Source organism: Epinephelus fuscoguttatus, linkage group LG19, assembly GCF_011397635.1.
Source record: "Epinephelus fuscoguttatus linkage group LG19, E.fuscoguttatus.final_Chr_v1".
Classification (NCBI taxonomy): Eukaryota; Metazoa; Chordata; class Actinopteri; order Perciformes; family Serranidae; genus Epinephelus; species Epinephelus fuscoguttatus.
The window spans coordinates 16,419,404-16,436,091 of NC_064770.1; the positions used below are offsets into that span (position 1 = coordinate 16,419,404).

Sequence of the window (16,688 nt, forward strand, 5' to 3'; positions counted from 1 at the left end):
GTCTGTACATTTGTACATTTTTGCCATTTTAAAAGGGTGAAGTGCACTATGACTGATCTTTGCCACATTTTTTTTACATTGTCTAAGATTTCTGGAGTTGTGTGCACTGCTATCTTTTCATCCTAAATCATGTTTGCTAAACGGGGATTAGCTATTAAACTGCTGTTGGGATGCATTGATAAAATATCTAGAAAAAAATCTTACTAAATTATGTTTTTCTATTTTGCACTTAAGGGATGATTTAAACTAGTGTTCATTTATTTATCTCAGAAATAGATTTAATCTGCTATTGCAAATGAACCCTTGGTATGTATGTACAAAACATTGCAAATAAGGCAATGCAATGGAAAGTCAAGAAAGTGAAAAAAAAGATGTCATTATATGCAAAATGCATTTTGGGAGGAAGAGAAAGTAAAGTATAACAACGAAAAATAGTATAAATAGTGCATGTGTACATATTGTAATTCCTTTGAATTTATGTCTTCTATTCCTTATGGATAACAGGACCCCCTGGCACCTGTGTGGTACCAGGCGTTGCTATGCGCCCGGATCTCCTGCTTGATGTGTATTGGATAAAAGTAGAACACCTCAGCCAATGGGCGCTCAGGTCGCGAGGGCAGGATCAAACTTTTACGGGCTCGAGCTGAGGGGTCACGAGAGCACTTGAGGGTAACTACTAACTGCCGTGAGAACCGTTAAGCTCCACAAGTTTCCGTTTGCTTAAATTACGTTGGTAAGTTACTCTCGTATTTTACTCAGATAACGTGATTTGCGAAGTTCACCAAATTTGACGACGACGGAAGCAGTTTTAATTAGGGCCAAAGTTTAGGCCATATTAGCTAAGGCAGCATGCTAGCTTAACCCTCTTAGTTAAATGGCGAAGTTAGCTAATTGAGTTGCTTTCCTCTGAAGTAGCGGTTTGCTAGCTAATAATGACAAACGTTATGTGAACCCAAACTCCTGCCATATGAGGTTTTTCAAATATTAACAATGAGTACCTTGTGTCTTGCCTGACCAGCAATGGAGAGAGCAATCAGATCAAGTTCAAGGGAGCACAGAATGGCTCTTGACGGCCATCAGAGCATGTTTGCAAATTCACTCTTTCCCTCATACCAGCATCAGGTAAGATGTAATTGCATGGTCATAGCTATGGTATTCTTTATTTGTCATGGCGTATTTGTAGTAGCCATAATGTTACGCATGTGTAATGGGTGGATTATAGAATACAAAACTATTATAAACTTTTGAATCATCTATTGTAGTTACCATGTTCAGAAAGTTAAAATCTGGAACGGAAGTAGATCAGGCCTTTGATCGCTTAACTTTTAGCTCGACCATTATTTTAATCTCAGTTCATAGCAGAATTAAGCAATATCACACTCGAGCTCGTGATGTTATACTCGTATATTGTCACGGCTGTGATTCGGTGTTCGGCACGAGGCCGCAGGCTGTATATCGTTACGGCTGTGACCGAATCACAGCCATAACGATATACGAGAATAACATCACGAGCTCGAGTGTGATGTTGCTTTTATACAACAGTTCAACAGTTAAATAAGCAAGGCTGATTAAGAAATGTTGAAAAATGAGGACAAAATAGATAATTTAAGCATTTTATTTGTATTCCGCCAACAAAAATAGTTCCCTCAGGACTCCGCTGACACCGTTGCTATGTAACGCAGACATGGTGCACCAGGCACTTACTCTTTATACACATTTATCTGCACGTTTCCATTAATTGTGCAGCCGGTGAAATAAGTCTCTGGTGACTGCATGGTGGACTGTCGCTTCACAGGCACAGCCGACTCTGCCTTCTGATCTGACAGTATGTTGCTTTTCTCCAAGTCATTGAGCTCCGCTGATGAAACACTGACAAACATGGATGTGTGCTCAGATGGATTCAGCTTCTCCTCTCCCTCATCTTCCTCTGATGACCATTCATAGTTCAGTTCAAAACTTATTTTAGAAAATAAATCCATATTTTTGGCTGTTTGACAGTGGATGAATTAATTAGCCTACAACGCAACTGCTGACCTAACTGACACTAACCGTCAGTTTTGATTTGATTGTTGATTGTAATCAGCTGTGAGGCGGAGTGATACATATACAGTGAAATAACCGATGTTGTACTCCAATATCATCACGGTTTTACTGTCTCTCGACCAATCAGACTACAGGGCCGGAACTAACTGTTGTATAAACCTAATTAAGTTTTTTTTTTGTGATTGTTATCTCTGAAGCTAGAGCAAACGATTATCGTTATTTTCTCCATTGGTGCTATGGCCTGTGAAATACCCGAAAATAGAGAAAATTATAATGTTCTAATGCCAAAGGCTATGTCTTAAAAAAACCCCAAAATGTTCTCTTCAAGATAAGATGAGATAAGATAAGAGGTATATAGACTGATATAAGAATGCAATAAAACTGGAAACCATAGAAGAGCATTTGGAGACAAATTATATGGTGCAGTCAAATAAAGTTATTACTATTGTTGTTATTATTATTAAAATGAATGATGCTGATAAAGCCACAGTGGTGTGATTAACAGTTCAGGCAACAGGTCTATGTCAACAGTCTACACTGGCTAATATATGATATGGTTCTCAATATTTGTTGTAATAATGTAATAGAATATAGTACATCAATGTAACATGCAGTAAAACTGGTACGTTTTGATATTGTATGGGATGCAAAAATATTAAACAAAATTCAGCAAATCCTCACAATTTAATTGATTACTTTGTGATCAAAATGTTTGCTTATTTGTCATTTACAAAGTTTCTGTGGCATCTGCCAAAAGTCTTGTTCTTTGCATCAGTCTGCTTTGTGTGAGTTAGATTGCTTAATCTTTATGTCTTTATCTTTTAGGCTAGTGCACATACAGGTGGTGGGAGCAATGGTAGCATGGCATTGCCCTCGGTTGCTGTCCCCACTGTCTCAATACAGGAACAGGACACAGCAGCCTACGTACCCTGGTCTAACAATGCTCATGATGATCCCTATGGCCTTATCAGCTATGCCAAGAGCAGCATTGAAAGCAGGTATTCCATTTGGACTATGTTCTGGTTTAGTGTGTTAATATCAATCGGTGCACAATCCTGTTACAGTGTAAGGAAATCACGCTACTTTTCTGCCTAATCAAAATAGGTTTGGGATGTTATTCAGGTATTCATAGGTAGTATTGGGCGTAAGTCTTAGTGTTGAAGGAAAACAAATAAAGTTGTCAGCCACACTGCTAATGAATTCCCTCAAAGAAACAATAAAAGATAAAATGCAGTTGTTTTTGTTTTCTTTTTTTGCAGGAAACCCATTGATAATACTGACTGTGACGGGGAGACTGATCTACAGGGTCTGGTGTCGAATATTTTGGATGAAGCTGATTCACGGGACAGCTACTACAGTGAAAGGTATGTCAAGGTTTAAGGTTATGACACTGTAGGGTTGGGTATATATTACAGTATGCATTAGATGATTTATGGCTGTGACACCACAGAGATGAACAGCTAAAAATATGCTGTATCAAGAGTTTGTTTTTAAAAAATATATATATTTTACACATGTTTAGTTTTCATAAAAAATGACATTAAAGAAAGTCCTTGATTCTTCTTTCAGGGGTCTACCTACATGTAATCCAATCTGGTCTCCAAAGACATTGAAAGAAGAACTGCCACAGTATTTTCAGTCAGAGGCGAAAATGCAACATAGTCTTACCTTTCCTCCAAACTATGAAACCTGTGAGGCTTTTAATAATGCACACAGACAGTCCAAGGACAAAGATGTTGAGGAGTTTTATCAACAGTCCAGGGGCCTTTCTGCCAATCAACAATGGCTTTTTAATTTGCCTAATGGTGACCAAGACAGCTACACCCTCCGTCCTCAAAAACTGCCACCAGGTCTACCAATACCCAAGACGGGAAATGCTTACTTGTCACAGATACAACAAAGCCAATTTGACAACATGCCTGAGAAAGACGGAGGGAATATTCAGTATATGAATAGTTTCCCTGACCTCAGTAATGTATTTAGATCTCAAAATGAAATGAACAGCCCATGCTTAAATCCCTATGAAAACTATTACACCCAGAGCAGTGCAAAGCCTGTCAGTAACAAGCAGTATGGGCCACAGGACATTAACGAACTGGTCAGCAGTTTTCAGTCGTTCATGGCTGGTGAGCTTGATAGCTTATGTCGTGGAGACTTTCCAAACATTCACAGGCAGAGAGTGGGCATGAACCATGAAGACAGCATGGTTGAACAATGGAAAATCACCAGTCCTGCAATGTCAACACAAAGTACTCCTGTGATGCAGACACAAAAACAGCTGGTGGGAGATTTTGGGACAGTGCAGATGGAAATAAATGGAGGAGTGAGGAAACAAACATGTAAACATGATGCCTTTCAAGATCCACCTGGTTTCAGCCCACAGAACACAGAGTACTTCCAGCCGTCCAAGCCATTCTCTGCATCTTTAAACCTCCCCAACCCATGCCAAAGCAGCATGGCCATGCACAAAGAGAAGACTTCACTCCCCATTAACATGAGCATGAACCAGTATACAGAGCATCACATCCAACAGGGCCTTGCACAGAGCAAGCTCAGGCCACAGATGCAGAGGGAAAAGAAGGGGGTGCATATGTCTGGCTTTGTAGAAGGCTTCTTTTCAAGACCCACTACCAACAATAACATGAGAAGAGGGGATAAGAAACAGGCTCTCTCACAAAACCCGTACTTTGACCATCTGGGGAGTGTGCAGTCTCAGAGATTTTGGGGGGAAAACAGCATGGCCACTGTAGGGAATACACAGCAGCTCATACCTTTCATGTATACTGTGAATGACCCCAGAGGGTACTCCAGCGTGCCCATCAACTCCTCAGATTTCAGCTCTAGATCCACACTGTCCTATGGAAGTGTTGTTCCTGGCATAGGTGTGGGTGATACAATGTCAGCCAGAGAGTCTGGAGCTTCTAGCTCCTGTGTCAGTGACATGATGACCTGCAGAAGAGAGAGCACTTATCATGACATGGCCTCAGCCAGTGCAGATTCAATGGTGATGAATCAAGGAGGAATTGTGATCCAGCTTTACTTCTACCTGGATGAGTGTTTCGAGCAGTGGAGGACTTTGAAGAGTGAGAGGAAGAGGGTATGCTTTTGAAATATGATTTAATGTCAGGAATACAAACATTTTATCACATATCATGATACAAAGATGAGCTCTGCAAATTACAACATATGTTATTTTTGTTAGCTGTGTTATTGCTCATTAGTTATTTTTAAAAGTTAAGTATATAAAAATGTTGCAGTGGTACAACTTATGTTGTTATTTCCTCACTTGTTTTCTATTTCAGATAGAGGATATCCTTACCAAGACATTTTCTGGAATAAGGACTACAGCAGTGGCCAACACTAACATACCCAAAACTCCACCTAATCCCACAAGAGTCGACCACCTCATTGTTAATCAGAGGAGAGAACAAGCAAGGGTGAGACCCCTAAATTAATTGCTTCCGTACTGCCATCTACAGGTGAATTTTGTCACAGCAGCCTTGTTATGTTCGAAGGTGGTAATTGCAGCATTATTTTTCTACACTCATGAGTTTTATCAAGAGAAAACTACTTCCCTTCAATGCAGTCTCCTGGGGCTTTCTCTGTTTTTTTTTTGCTTGGGGATTTACAATAATTAAAACTTAACATTATCCCTCTTGTGGTAGCGCAAATGTTCAAAAGCTGCTGGAATAGTCAAACATTAAAAAATGCACTTAAGTGCAAGTAAAAAACAAAAACAACTCATTCAGATCAACCATTTTCAAATATTCAGAATCAATATGTATCATTAAATAAATGTTTTTTTCCAACAGTGCTGTGCAGTTATGTTTACCTATTAATAAGCACTGTGTCCTGTACTACCACATTAAGAAATTAATTTCTGGTGTATTGCAGGTGGCAGGCCTCCTGGATAGAATGGAGCGTCTGTGCAACACTCCCCTCCATATGAACATCCACACAGCACTGAGCAGGCATCATATGGCTCTTTGCATCACCCAGGCAAGACGCAAGGAGGAGATTGCCAGCATGTCCAAACACCAACGGCAGAGAGCTCATTTCACAGAGGATAGAGGTAACTCATATTGTAGAGGACGGCATATGTTCCTCTCTCCCAGATGCTGCTGGTCCTAACTCGCTTCTGTTTCATAGACACCCTGCTGTTGGTCATTGCACTGAAGGACCTCGCGGCCACTACCAGGAAGCTCTGCACAGCCCTGTGGTGTGCTCTCCAGATGACACTTCCGAAACCTGTCAAGAAGCAGGACCGCCATGTTACCAGGGAGGCTACACACACACAGAGGGGCTCCTCTCCATTTGAGGGATATTCTTTTAAGATATGATTTAGCAGGCAACAAACATGAGTTAAAGGTCTTGATTGAATTCAAAGCCCTCCAGAATGCTCTGATTATAAATTCCCACAGGCAACAGGGTGAAAAACGAATGTTACCTGCAAGTTTATAGTGACATTTTACCTGCAACACAGTGATCATTGCAGAATATGAGATAACTCATTTGCAGTTTTATGACGGCTGCACTTTTTTGGCACCCAAAAGTTTCAGGTGGCCAGTGTTTGTTCAGTCGGAATTGCATGAAATATAATTTATCCTGCTGCATCTATACTCCATTTCATTCATGATTTTCAGTTCCAAATTAACATCAATCTTGCTTCATCACTGTTGTATTTAAAGCCATTATTTATGAGGAAGAGTTCAGTGAATTCTTCATCGTTTTACTTATTTATTGGAATTTAATGGAACCTCAGTTCTGAGTATTCCCAAGCAATAATTGAATCATAAGGGTAGTAGTTTAAAACGAACATGCTAGTTATTAAAATGTTTCTTAAATGTTCCAGTTAATATCTGCAGCTTCAGTTTTTCTCGTGTAACCTTAACATGCTGTAATCAGGAAAAGCAGACACGCACGGATTGTGGGATTCTGGGCCAATACCTATGTTTGAAATAACAAATTGGCTGATAACGAATACTGATGTTTGTTCATTGTTATTTATTCCCTGTTTTGCCAGGGAAATAAAGAAAACTTAATTAGCCTATATTAAAACAGCAAAACTGTTTAAATGTATTCTGTCTTACATTATGCTACCTTTGAGTGGGCACAAATTCAGATATACATATTTAAGAAACAAACAACCTTCTTTCACATGAATATCCATTTTATGATGTGAAAACATCAACATGTTTCTCCCCCGACTGTATTTATTCAAGTTTCTCATCAGAAACTACATTTTACAAGATTGCATTTGAACACATCATGAGAACATTATCGGCCAAAAATAGAAATGCAGCCGACAGTGTTGCATCCCTAAAAAAAATTGTAATTTTTCTGCAATTTTTGGAATTGAACTGTGCCAAAGATACTCACACTTCTGAGAAAAAAAAAGGTTCAGTGTTTTGAATTTAAATGTATTAATCACATTTTTCATTAGATACATAAAACAAATATTACTACAAGTGAAATGTAACATGGCCAAGTTAAATAATTCTCTGGATGCAGTTAAGTCTTTGAAGACTTGCTCCATATCTGAAGTTTGATTTGAACATACTAAATTATAAAATGTCTTTCGAAATGTTTCAATTAATTTCTGAAACTTTTATTTTTCTTCTGTTCACTCAACTTTTACTTTTCCTGTTTTCTCTTCCTGGTTAATCAACTGTTTTATCTGTAATTTGATCAAAAGTTTAAAACTGTAACCAAAGATACTGAAACTGTAAATATTCAGCGTTTTACATTCAAATGTATAAATCACAAGCAACGACAAGCAACACTTCTCTAGCAGCAGTGCACCTCTTCCTAACTGGACGGGATGCCGACAGGGGAACATTAGATTGTCTCAGTTTTCCCCACTGAAGATGTTCTAACCTGCTCGGAGCTTCGGCAAACAGCTAAGCAACTTATTGTTTGCTCGGAAAACAGGCTCTATTTTTTGCGAAGATTGGCTTGATCAGGCATTTGTAGAATATCTGAACAATTTTTCACCCTCCATCCTCCAGAATTTGCTTGCTGTATGTGAAGAAGAGTTGTGAGTCTGTAGATGCTTTGTAAATATGAGTTGCTTCATTCCCTCTCATTTTAATGTTCATGTTGTGTGTTTTTCTTGTTACATGTTGTGGAAATGGAAAATGTTTAAATAAAGCAATCCAAATTGCTGAAAAGGTTTTTTTAATGAATTTCAAAAGATGATGACCCTCATTATAAACATTCAGATTATGGTACATGATATATTTGAGGTATAATTTAGCGATCACTCCTGTGTTTTTATTCTCAGACACAATGCATAGACCGTATAACAAACATTGAAATGAAAGCAAAACAGTTTGACATGAATACTCACCTTTACTTAGAAGCTGTGCAGAAATCAAAGGCATATTGGCACAGAGGAGAACAGCAGAAACTCTGCAGACTGAGTTGCTTTACAAGCATTCCTCCGCTTTACCATGATCAATCCAATTTGTGTTTCAAGTGTATACTTTGATCATTTCAGGGGTCACTGCGTCAAAGCTCAGCCAAAGCATGTTTCACACTCGCTGCAATAACATCATACTGGCGGAGACTTAAACGAGCAATAATTTGTTTGATCGACCGACTGTCAGAATCATCGTCATATGAAGATTTGCAGCTTTATTTCTTGACAACATCTTTCCTTCTCAGTATCCAAGAAAACAAACATCAGAATTTTGGGTCTGCACAGTATCCAGTAACTTCTTGTTTACACACATGAAGTGAAAGCAACTGACATGGAGGGTCTGATGAAGACGTTCACATACTGAATGCGCCAATGAGGTTTAGCTAAAAAGAGGCAATGACTACAGTTTTTCATTGTTGTCTCATAACAAAACCTTTCCGCATACAAAGTGTCCTTTCTCTTAGTTTTATCTTTTACGTTCGCCTTTCTGTGTGCGTCTCTTCTCCTTCTCTTTCCTGTCTTGTTTGGCTAGTTTGTCCTTCTCCCGCTGCATCTTGTCCCCTTCCTTCTTCTTCTGAGCGTCTTCACGAGCCTGCTCCCGCTTCTGCTTTTGTCTGTTCAGCACCTCTTCCACGTTGGTGTTCTTAAACAGGGCTGACACTTTCAGTAAAGGAACGCTGGACGAAAGCAAAAGTACTTTGCCGATTTATCACCGCCACACATCATTATGTGAGTGTAAATGATTGGAACAGTGTATCGTGTAATCAGGGTTATGCAACCACTGGATCATCCATTCATATTGCGATTTGCAACACTGAATTCCATGTGATTTTAAACAGCTTCTGATTGTATACAGCTGTAGAAAGGATACATTTATCATTTCCTGTGGGGTTAATTCCACTTGGTGGCTCCTCTTCTTCAGCTTCAGTGCTTTTGTCAAGGAAAGAACTCACATTTTAATGATCATGGAACATAAAATACTTTAACCTGATAAATATGTTTATGGACGGGCTCTCTATATGGTCAAACATTGGTTATTAAAATGAAATTATATTCTACAAAAAAAGGATATTCTTCCTCATCTGTTACATTAGCGTATTGAGCGAGGAGGGCTTCTTTCCTCTTCTTCGACTCCTCAGACACCTCCTTCTGCTTCACCACAATCTGAGCTTGTTTCTCTATCATACTGGCGATGGCCTGGACCTCAGCTACAGGAAAGCAAAGACAGAACACAGCCAGACTGAGAATAAACCATGATAACATGTCGAGCCTTTACTTCCAATAAAAGTATATTTAAATATACTCTTATATAATATGAAGGTACATTAACAGAAGGAGCTACTAGGGCGCCCATCTGAGCTTGAGACTCTACACAGCATACACATCCTTCTGGTTATGTACATAGTAAACAATCTCTCTCCAGTAATACACTGACAAAGCAAACTCACTTTTTGGCATAAACATTTTAGCAGAACTTTCTGCAGTCTCAGGAACTGTTTTTGTTGATTCTATTCAGGAAATGTTAATCTCTCCGCAAGACAAAAGTGTCTTTGTGCACTCTGCTCCAAACTCAAAGCAAATTATTTAAAACTCAAAGAGCTAATCCCTGTGTATGTTTAACTGGTATTAACGACAGACTCAGTAGCAAGCTGTCTTCGCTCTGTTTAGTCAAGATTTAAATGAGTTGATGAGCCTGCTGGCTTTATTTTTGGACTTTTGAAATACTTACGTGGATTCTGATATGACTACATAACTTTACTCTTACATAACTATTCAACTTACTGTATGTAGATTTGTAAAGGCCAAACTTGATAACTTAATCTGAGCTTTTATTGTGCTGACATGGTCACAACATCTTTCATTTCAATGAGATTGTGGATGTGGGCGAATCAAAGTTACACAAATACCATCGTCAGCATTAGTTTTGGCTGCTGATCTGTTGCGCCACTCTGTCCACTGCTTGATGATCTGTTTGCAGACGTCTTCCACGCTGTCCTCATCCTGCAAACAAAGGACAAATAACAGCTAAGTACAAATAACAGCTTACCTTACACACACAGCAGCTCACTGTCCAAACAGGTTATTTAAGGCCAAATGTCATCACAGCCTGTTAGTATGACATGAGGCTTAACAGATGAACACCCACTGGATTCATTCACAACCAGCACATGATGCATACAGTGGTACTATAATCCATATGTGGTTTGTCTACCAGAGGCAGTATTCAGGAGGATATACACCGCTCAGCCAAAACATTAAAACCACTGGTGGGTGAAATGCTTAACATTGATTATCTTGTAACAACGCAATGTTCTGCTGGGAATCCTTTGGTGCTGGCATCCATGTGGATGCCATTTGATGCGCTCCACCCATCCAAATACCATTGCAGACTAAGTACACCCCCTTGTGGCAACATCACTCCCCGATGGCAGTGCCCCTCCAGCAGAATTGCAACTCCCCCAGATCCACATCTAATTGAGTATCTGTGGGACATGCTGGTACCCCACTTCACAACCCACAGGACTCAAAAGATCCTCCACCAACACCCTGGTTCCAGACGCCACAGGACACCCCCAGAGGTCCTGTGTCTATGCCTCGACAGGTCAGAGCCAAGTCCTACACAAAGAGGCCCTAGCATGGATTGGTGGTACCTCTGGGGCACCGGCACATCCCATAGATGCTCAATCAGAGTGGAATCAGTTGAATTTTGAGGCCAGGTCGACGCCTTGAGCTCTTTGTCACATTCCGCAGGCCATTCCTGAGCAGTTTTTATGGTGCAGCAGGGTGCATTGACCAGCTGGGGGGGGCACTGCCATCAAGGAGTGCCTCTGCCATGAGAGGGGTACTTGGTCTGAGCCACACGAATGCCAGGATCTAAAGTTCACAGCAAAACATTGCACTGTAACAAAATAATAAATGCTACTCACTTCACCTGTACATGGTTTTAATGTTTGAGCTGATCAGTGCATATAGACAGCACATACATATCATGCATTATGGGAATTATGTGAACAGTAAAGATTATCCCTGCATGAGCTAATAACAGAATAACAGCTGGTAAACGGACAGTCTGCCAAAGCTCATCACACACACACACACACACACACACACACACACACACACACACACACATAAGATTAGATACTACAGTGCATTCACCAGCACTACAGTATAACTACACAGGGATACATATGGCTAACCAGTTCCCAACATGTGTCTCTACCTGTTAGCACTCTTTGTAGCCGAATATGTCAAAACACGTTCAAGAGTGTGTTAGGTTTTGATTCATGTGTTGCTGAATAGGATTGTACAAGGCAGGAGCGAACAGCTTATATGACTGTCAGTGGTGTTTAGACGTTCATTGAAGCAACACAGCCGCGTCTACCGTCGATATTTCTCCCACGAAATGCCGACTGAAATCTGCGCTGTCACTCGCACCGCCCGGCACACAAGACGGACAGCAACAAATGAGAAAGCACAGCCTCGGTGTCTGAGCGGGACATGCCGCTTTGGATTACTCACCAGAAATGCGGATAAAATCCCTTGAAGCGCATCTTCTTTCTCCTCGTCACTCTCCTCTTCTTGCAGCACTCCTAAAATGTACGCCCCATACACCTCACGGTCCACTTCCAACGAGTCTAGCCGATCATTTAGCCAGCTTTCAAACTCCCCGGCGTCTGTCACGGGCGCAGCCATCTTGGCCCTCTGGGGTCTTTCGGCGGCGCACGTACGGCTGTCCTTTCTCATTGCCTGTCAAAAAAGGTAATGAAAACTGGACGTGTTTCATATTTCAGGGGTTTTTTTTGTACAAACGACGAGTAACCGTCTACTTAACTAAGCCATGTTGGCAGTGGTGTTTTAATTAGCTTATATAGTCAATGAATATAGCATCCGACAAAGTATTTTTAGCTGTCAAGTCCCAACACAAAAAAAGACCTCGAAGAGAAACTGTAAGTAACATTAATACAGTTAACTAAACACGTACATTTACAGTTTTCTTGTTTCAGTTGATGGTGTATCTGAGACGTTGCTTTCTGTAATCATTATATAAGTTCGTGCATTTATGTAACACACATTGTTTTTCTTGTAAAAGGCCAAAAGTCACTCGGGGTTGCAACGATATAACAGTTAACTTACCGTGAAACCGTGTATCTTTGCTGAATGCAGCTAATTTAACTGTATGTCGTAAATTGGCTGTTTGTTTTAAGTCTGTTGCTTGTTTTTATTTGTGAATTTTATTTCTTTTTGTTTTAACTTTTAATGTTGTGTTTTTAGTCTATTAATTCTTCTAAGTAGCCTATAATTCTTCATGCTGCTGTCTTGGCCAGGACTCCCTTGAAAAAAAAAGATGTTGAATTGTCACTGGAACTATTCCTGGTTAAATCAAATTTAGGCAAAATAAATAGGCTACATACATAAAATAAATGTAAAATATTGGTATAAAATTGACGGTATGATACTGTGTAAATTTGAATAAAATGCAATTAGATAGAGAGAATCTCACCTGGTGCACATTTTCTTTTTTCCTCCACTGCTTGTCAGACTTTTTACACATATTTCAATTTTAAAAATGGTTTAAAATATAATAAAGCGTTTGTTTTAAAAAAAAAAAAAAAAAAAAAACTCCTGATTTTACACCTTTAAGGTTCATTGTATCTGATAATACCTATACCGTGAAACTGTGATATCTTCTGAGACGGTTATCGTACCTTAAAAATCTGATACCGTTGCAACCCTACTCAAAACATTAGGGAGGTTTTTAAAATGGTGGGCTATTTCTGTATTAGTTAACCAGTAGCTATGTTGAATTTTCTCAGTTGTCATTTTCTCCATTTTTAGCCGTAAAGTTTGTAGCCTATTCTCACAGTCAGATTGTGTCTAAAAAGTAAGTTGTTCTGGATGAATATGGATAAAGGCTCCTGTTTGACCTCAGCATATCTATCTCACATCTAAGATTTCCCTTGTAGTAGACAAAGGTATTGGCCTCCCAAATCCATTCCCCATGTTCCTACTGTGGTGTCTTCACAAGCAGCTTGTGTGTTTAATTTCCTTTCTTCCTACCAAACCTCCACACCTACATCTTCCTATTGCCCCCCTTGGATGTCTATGTGTTCTACATTAAGGAATTTTGGTATCTGCTTTGCCCCCTGTATGCATACGCTATATTACAGCGTGTGGTCTATGGACACAGGTCTTGTCAACTGTCCATTTGAATTAAAATTGCTGCTAAAACTTTGTCATGCTGCTAGTCTGGCTTGTTAAATTAATTTCAGCAGCCAAAATTTCAATCAGTGCTAAATGCCTAGTGTTGGCAGTCACATAAAGTGCGCTGGGATACTGCCACGAATCCCAAAGTTCTTGATTGAAAACTAATGTTCGATTGTCCCGCAGTTAACAGAAGTACTTGTGCACTCACTCGTAGGCTTTGGGCACTGGGCATGCCAGTTCTAGTCTAATTGAAATGCTGATTTCAAAATAATCAGCTATTCTTTTTAAATTCAGTGGGCAGCTGGCAATCAAACAGCCTTTGGCAGAACATAAGCATCACAACATATCAAAGTACTGAAATAGTATTTGTTTCACATCTAAATAAGAGGATGACTTCTTTGAAGGTTTGTTTGACTGTAAACCTGTGAGAGTGTTGGTGCAACACATCATTGGCACTGTGAAATTAAAAGTTGGAACGTAAAGTGACAAGTTGCTGAAGATTGCATTTGTTTTTTACCATTAAACACTAACTTTTTCATTACCGGGATCCTTGCCTGTGTAAATTGGGGCACAGATGACATAAAGACGTGTTTTCAAGAATAGCCTGAACGAGTGTGACATTCTGCTTTTTGCCACTGGGTGGAAGTAGAGGACACCGATTTGTTTACTCCTCTGTCATGATAAAGACGGAGGATAAAGCTGACTCTTGGATTTAGTTGCATGACAGTTAGTTTGGAGCTTATTTAGTATGTGATTCATTGCAAATTGCTCCATGCATGTGCATCAGAGTACGTTTATTAAAGTATAGTTGTGAGCAGAGCCGTGGAGTAAAGAAAATGCCCTGCCAGCTGTTTGTTCGTCCTCTTTCGTTTGACACTGGGACAACAGACAACACCTCCCAGCTGTTTGAATACATTAAACAATGTTTCCATGTGAATGGGTTGATCCTGCTTCCAGAAATCACTTTGAGCAAGGGGGGTTATTATTTGCCCCCCCCACACACACACACACATACACTCCACACCCCCTAGTTATACCCCCAACACACACACACACAAACACGCTCCCCTTCCCACTGCTCCTACATAATGGCTTCACACGTCGCTGGCCTTGCAGTAATGAAGTGTGAAGCTTCTGTGACGCCACGGGGAAGCTATTGGAACTGTACTCTCTATTTTAGTGCACCACCTTCAGTTCCTTACAGCCCAGACGCATTTGCTCACGTATTTAGCCCACTTTGTACTTTCTATAAAATTCATCAAGTTAAAAAACTTAAATCACTCTTAAACAATTGTGAAACCAGATGGAATAAGTTGGTCCATTGTGCTCAGTACTTTACTTGTTCGCATTTCAGATTGGACCAAAACAGACAGACAGTTTGTTCCTTCTTGCTTAATTCTATCCATGAATTAAGTGCTGCATTGAAAAAAAATGACTGGCATTTTTCCAGCATGCTTTCCTTAAGTTTGAGCAGACCCCCAGGAAGTGCGCTGGTCTTTGGAGCTAATTTTTGTAGTGGCCAAACAGTGTAATTACATCTGTCACATGATGCCCTGTGGCCCAAAAAATACTTTTTCCCATTGTCTTAGCAAAAGAGATGTCTGTAAATCACTTGATAACTTTTTGTGTCTCAACCCCCGCAAAGTGTTTCATTGTCGGGATTTGATTCACTGGGTCCGATAACATCAGTTTTAATAATTTCATCCCCATTCAAGTAAGCCGAGCTCTAAACCGGAAGTAGGGCAGTGGAAATCTCCAGTGCCCTTGCTCTATGAGCCACAGAGAGTGTGGAAACAGTGCTGATCATCAGGGTAATTGTCTCAGGTCCCTGGGAACACTGCTCAGCATTACTGCCAATTTTCCCCATTTGACACTCATCACATCGCAGTGAAAAAATCCCCTGTGCCCCATTGAGCATTTTCCCTATAGACCATGATTAAAAAAGAGACATCTGTAAAACTGTTGACAGGACACCTCAAACTGCAAGGTCAATTCTAACTCTTTCTGTTATGAATATGATTCATGGAGGTTTTATATTAGCAAAATTTTCCTACAGCCAAGGAAAATGATTTAAAAATCTGTGGCTTTATCACAGCGTGAGGTCAATGAGCGGGAACTCGCAGGCACCATTGGTTGGAAAAACACTTCAACGGCTGCACCTGGAAGTTAGAATGTTTTTTTTTGTTTGGTTGGTTTTTTTTTGGCATATACGCAAGGACCAGGTGAGCAACTCTGTGGGACTGAATAGGTGTATCTAGGTATTACACAACTATGAGTTCTATATGCGCAGCTTAACTTTTTGTGTTCATGCGCCACTGAGCCACTTTCGTTGGAATCAACAGGGCCCTACCTCCAACGCTGTGTCCAGTTCTCTTTATACATCCATGCGTGTGGGGTGCAGACGTGAATGTCCCATAATGAAACTGAAAGTGCAACTCAGTGCTGTAAAGAATTTAGTTAACTGTGTACAGTGTGTGAAACAAAAATAGAGTAATTAACTCTAGGGAAAACATTTTTGCTTCTTTCTCAGTTAAAAATTGAAGTCGGTTTCCAAAGTTGCAGTTTCATTGATGTCTGCTGGCACTCACTTGCCTTTTATTATTGTAGGCAGTACAAGTACTTTCATTTCACGTACATACTAACTGCCAAAATAGTGCCCTGTTAACTGAGTGGTGTGCAAGTTAGAGGGAAACTGCTATTACAACAGGCTGGCGTATAGTCATATTTCAAGCTGAGGGGCCCAGGGTCGATGCATAATGCCATTGCCTCTCTTAGTACAGCATAGCTTTAGGACGCCTGTCCTATTTATATTGAGGGGCTGTGGATTGATGCGAAATGACGAGGGCCGCGAGGCTGCTGAGTGGGTGGGCATCCACATGCTCCGCTCCACAGGCAACCCTTTCCTTCTATACACGCACTCACACACACACACACACACACACACAGATACACACTTGTCTTCATGTCCCAATGCCACCAGCCTTAGAAAAGCCCTACAGTCTCAATGTGCAATGTC

At 40.2% G+C, this 16,688-nt stretch overlaps 2 protein-coding genes across 2 annotated transcripts; one reads left to right on the forward strand and one right to left on the reverse strand.

The window, feature by feature from the left end:
• The first annotated feature begins 503 nt into the window (after window positions 1-503).
• moto (minamoto) lies at window positions 504-8,165 on the forward strand. Its single transcript, XM_049561191.1, has 8 exons — window positions 504-733; window positions 1,019-1,122; window positions 2,869-3,041; window positions 3,303-3,407; window positions 3,613-5,140; window positions 5,346-5,480; window positions 5,938-6,115; window positions 6,193-8,165. Exons 2-8 carry the CDS (start codon window positions 1,021-1,023, stop codon window positions 6,381-6,383), a joined length of 2,412 nt encoding a protein of 803 aa, XP_049417148.1. The 5' UTR covers window positions 504-733; window positions 1,019-1,020; the 3' UTR covers window positions 6,384-8,165.
• A 494-nt stretch (window positions 8,166-8,659) lies between these two features.
• Window positions 8,660-12,214, reverse strand: ccdc43 (coiled-coil domain containing 43). Its single transcript, XM_049561202.1, has 5 exons — window positions 11,987-12,214; window positions 10,372-10,465; window positions 9,537-9,672; window positions 9,336-9,391; window positions 8,660-9,118 (listed from the first exon to the last, which is right to left on the reverse strand). Exons 1-5 carry the CDS (start codon window positions 12,209-12,211, stop codon window positions 8,931-8,933), a joined length of 699 nt encoding a protein of 232 aa, XP_049417159.1. The 5' UTR covers window positions 12,212-12,214; the 3' UTR covers window positions 8,660-8,930.
• Between the last annotated feature and the right edge of the window lie 4,474 nt (window positions 12,215-16,688).

Excerpts from the sequence above, each read along its gene's own strand:
- moto (XM_049561191.1), top strand. The coding sequence starts at position 1,021 with ATGGAGAGAGCAATCAGATCAAGTTCAAGGGAGCACAGAATGGCTCTT. Across the intron at positions 1,123-2,868 it reads TTCCCTCATACCAGCATCAG|GCTAGTGCACATACAGGTGG; the intron begins GTAAGATGTAAT and ends TTTATCTTTTAG. Across the intron at positions 5,481-5,937 it reads AGAGGAGAGAACAAGCAAGG|GTGGCAGGCCTCCTGGATAG; the intron begins GTGAGACCCCTA and ends GGTGTATTGCAG.
- ccdc43 (XM_049561202.1), bottom strand. The coding sequence starts at position 12,211 with ATGAGAAAGGACAGCCGTACGTGCGCCGCCGAAAGACCCCAGAGGGCC. Across the intron at positions 9,673-10,371 it reads CAAAACTAATGCTGACGATG|CTGAGGTCCAGGCCATCGCC; the intron begins GTATTTGTGTAA and ends GCTTTCCTGTAG. Across the intron at positions 9,392-9,536 it reads AATGTAACAGATGAGGAAGA|TGAAGCTGAAGAAGAGGAGC; the intron begins ATATCCTTTTTT and ends TGACAAAAGCAC.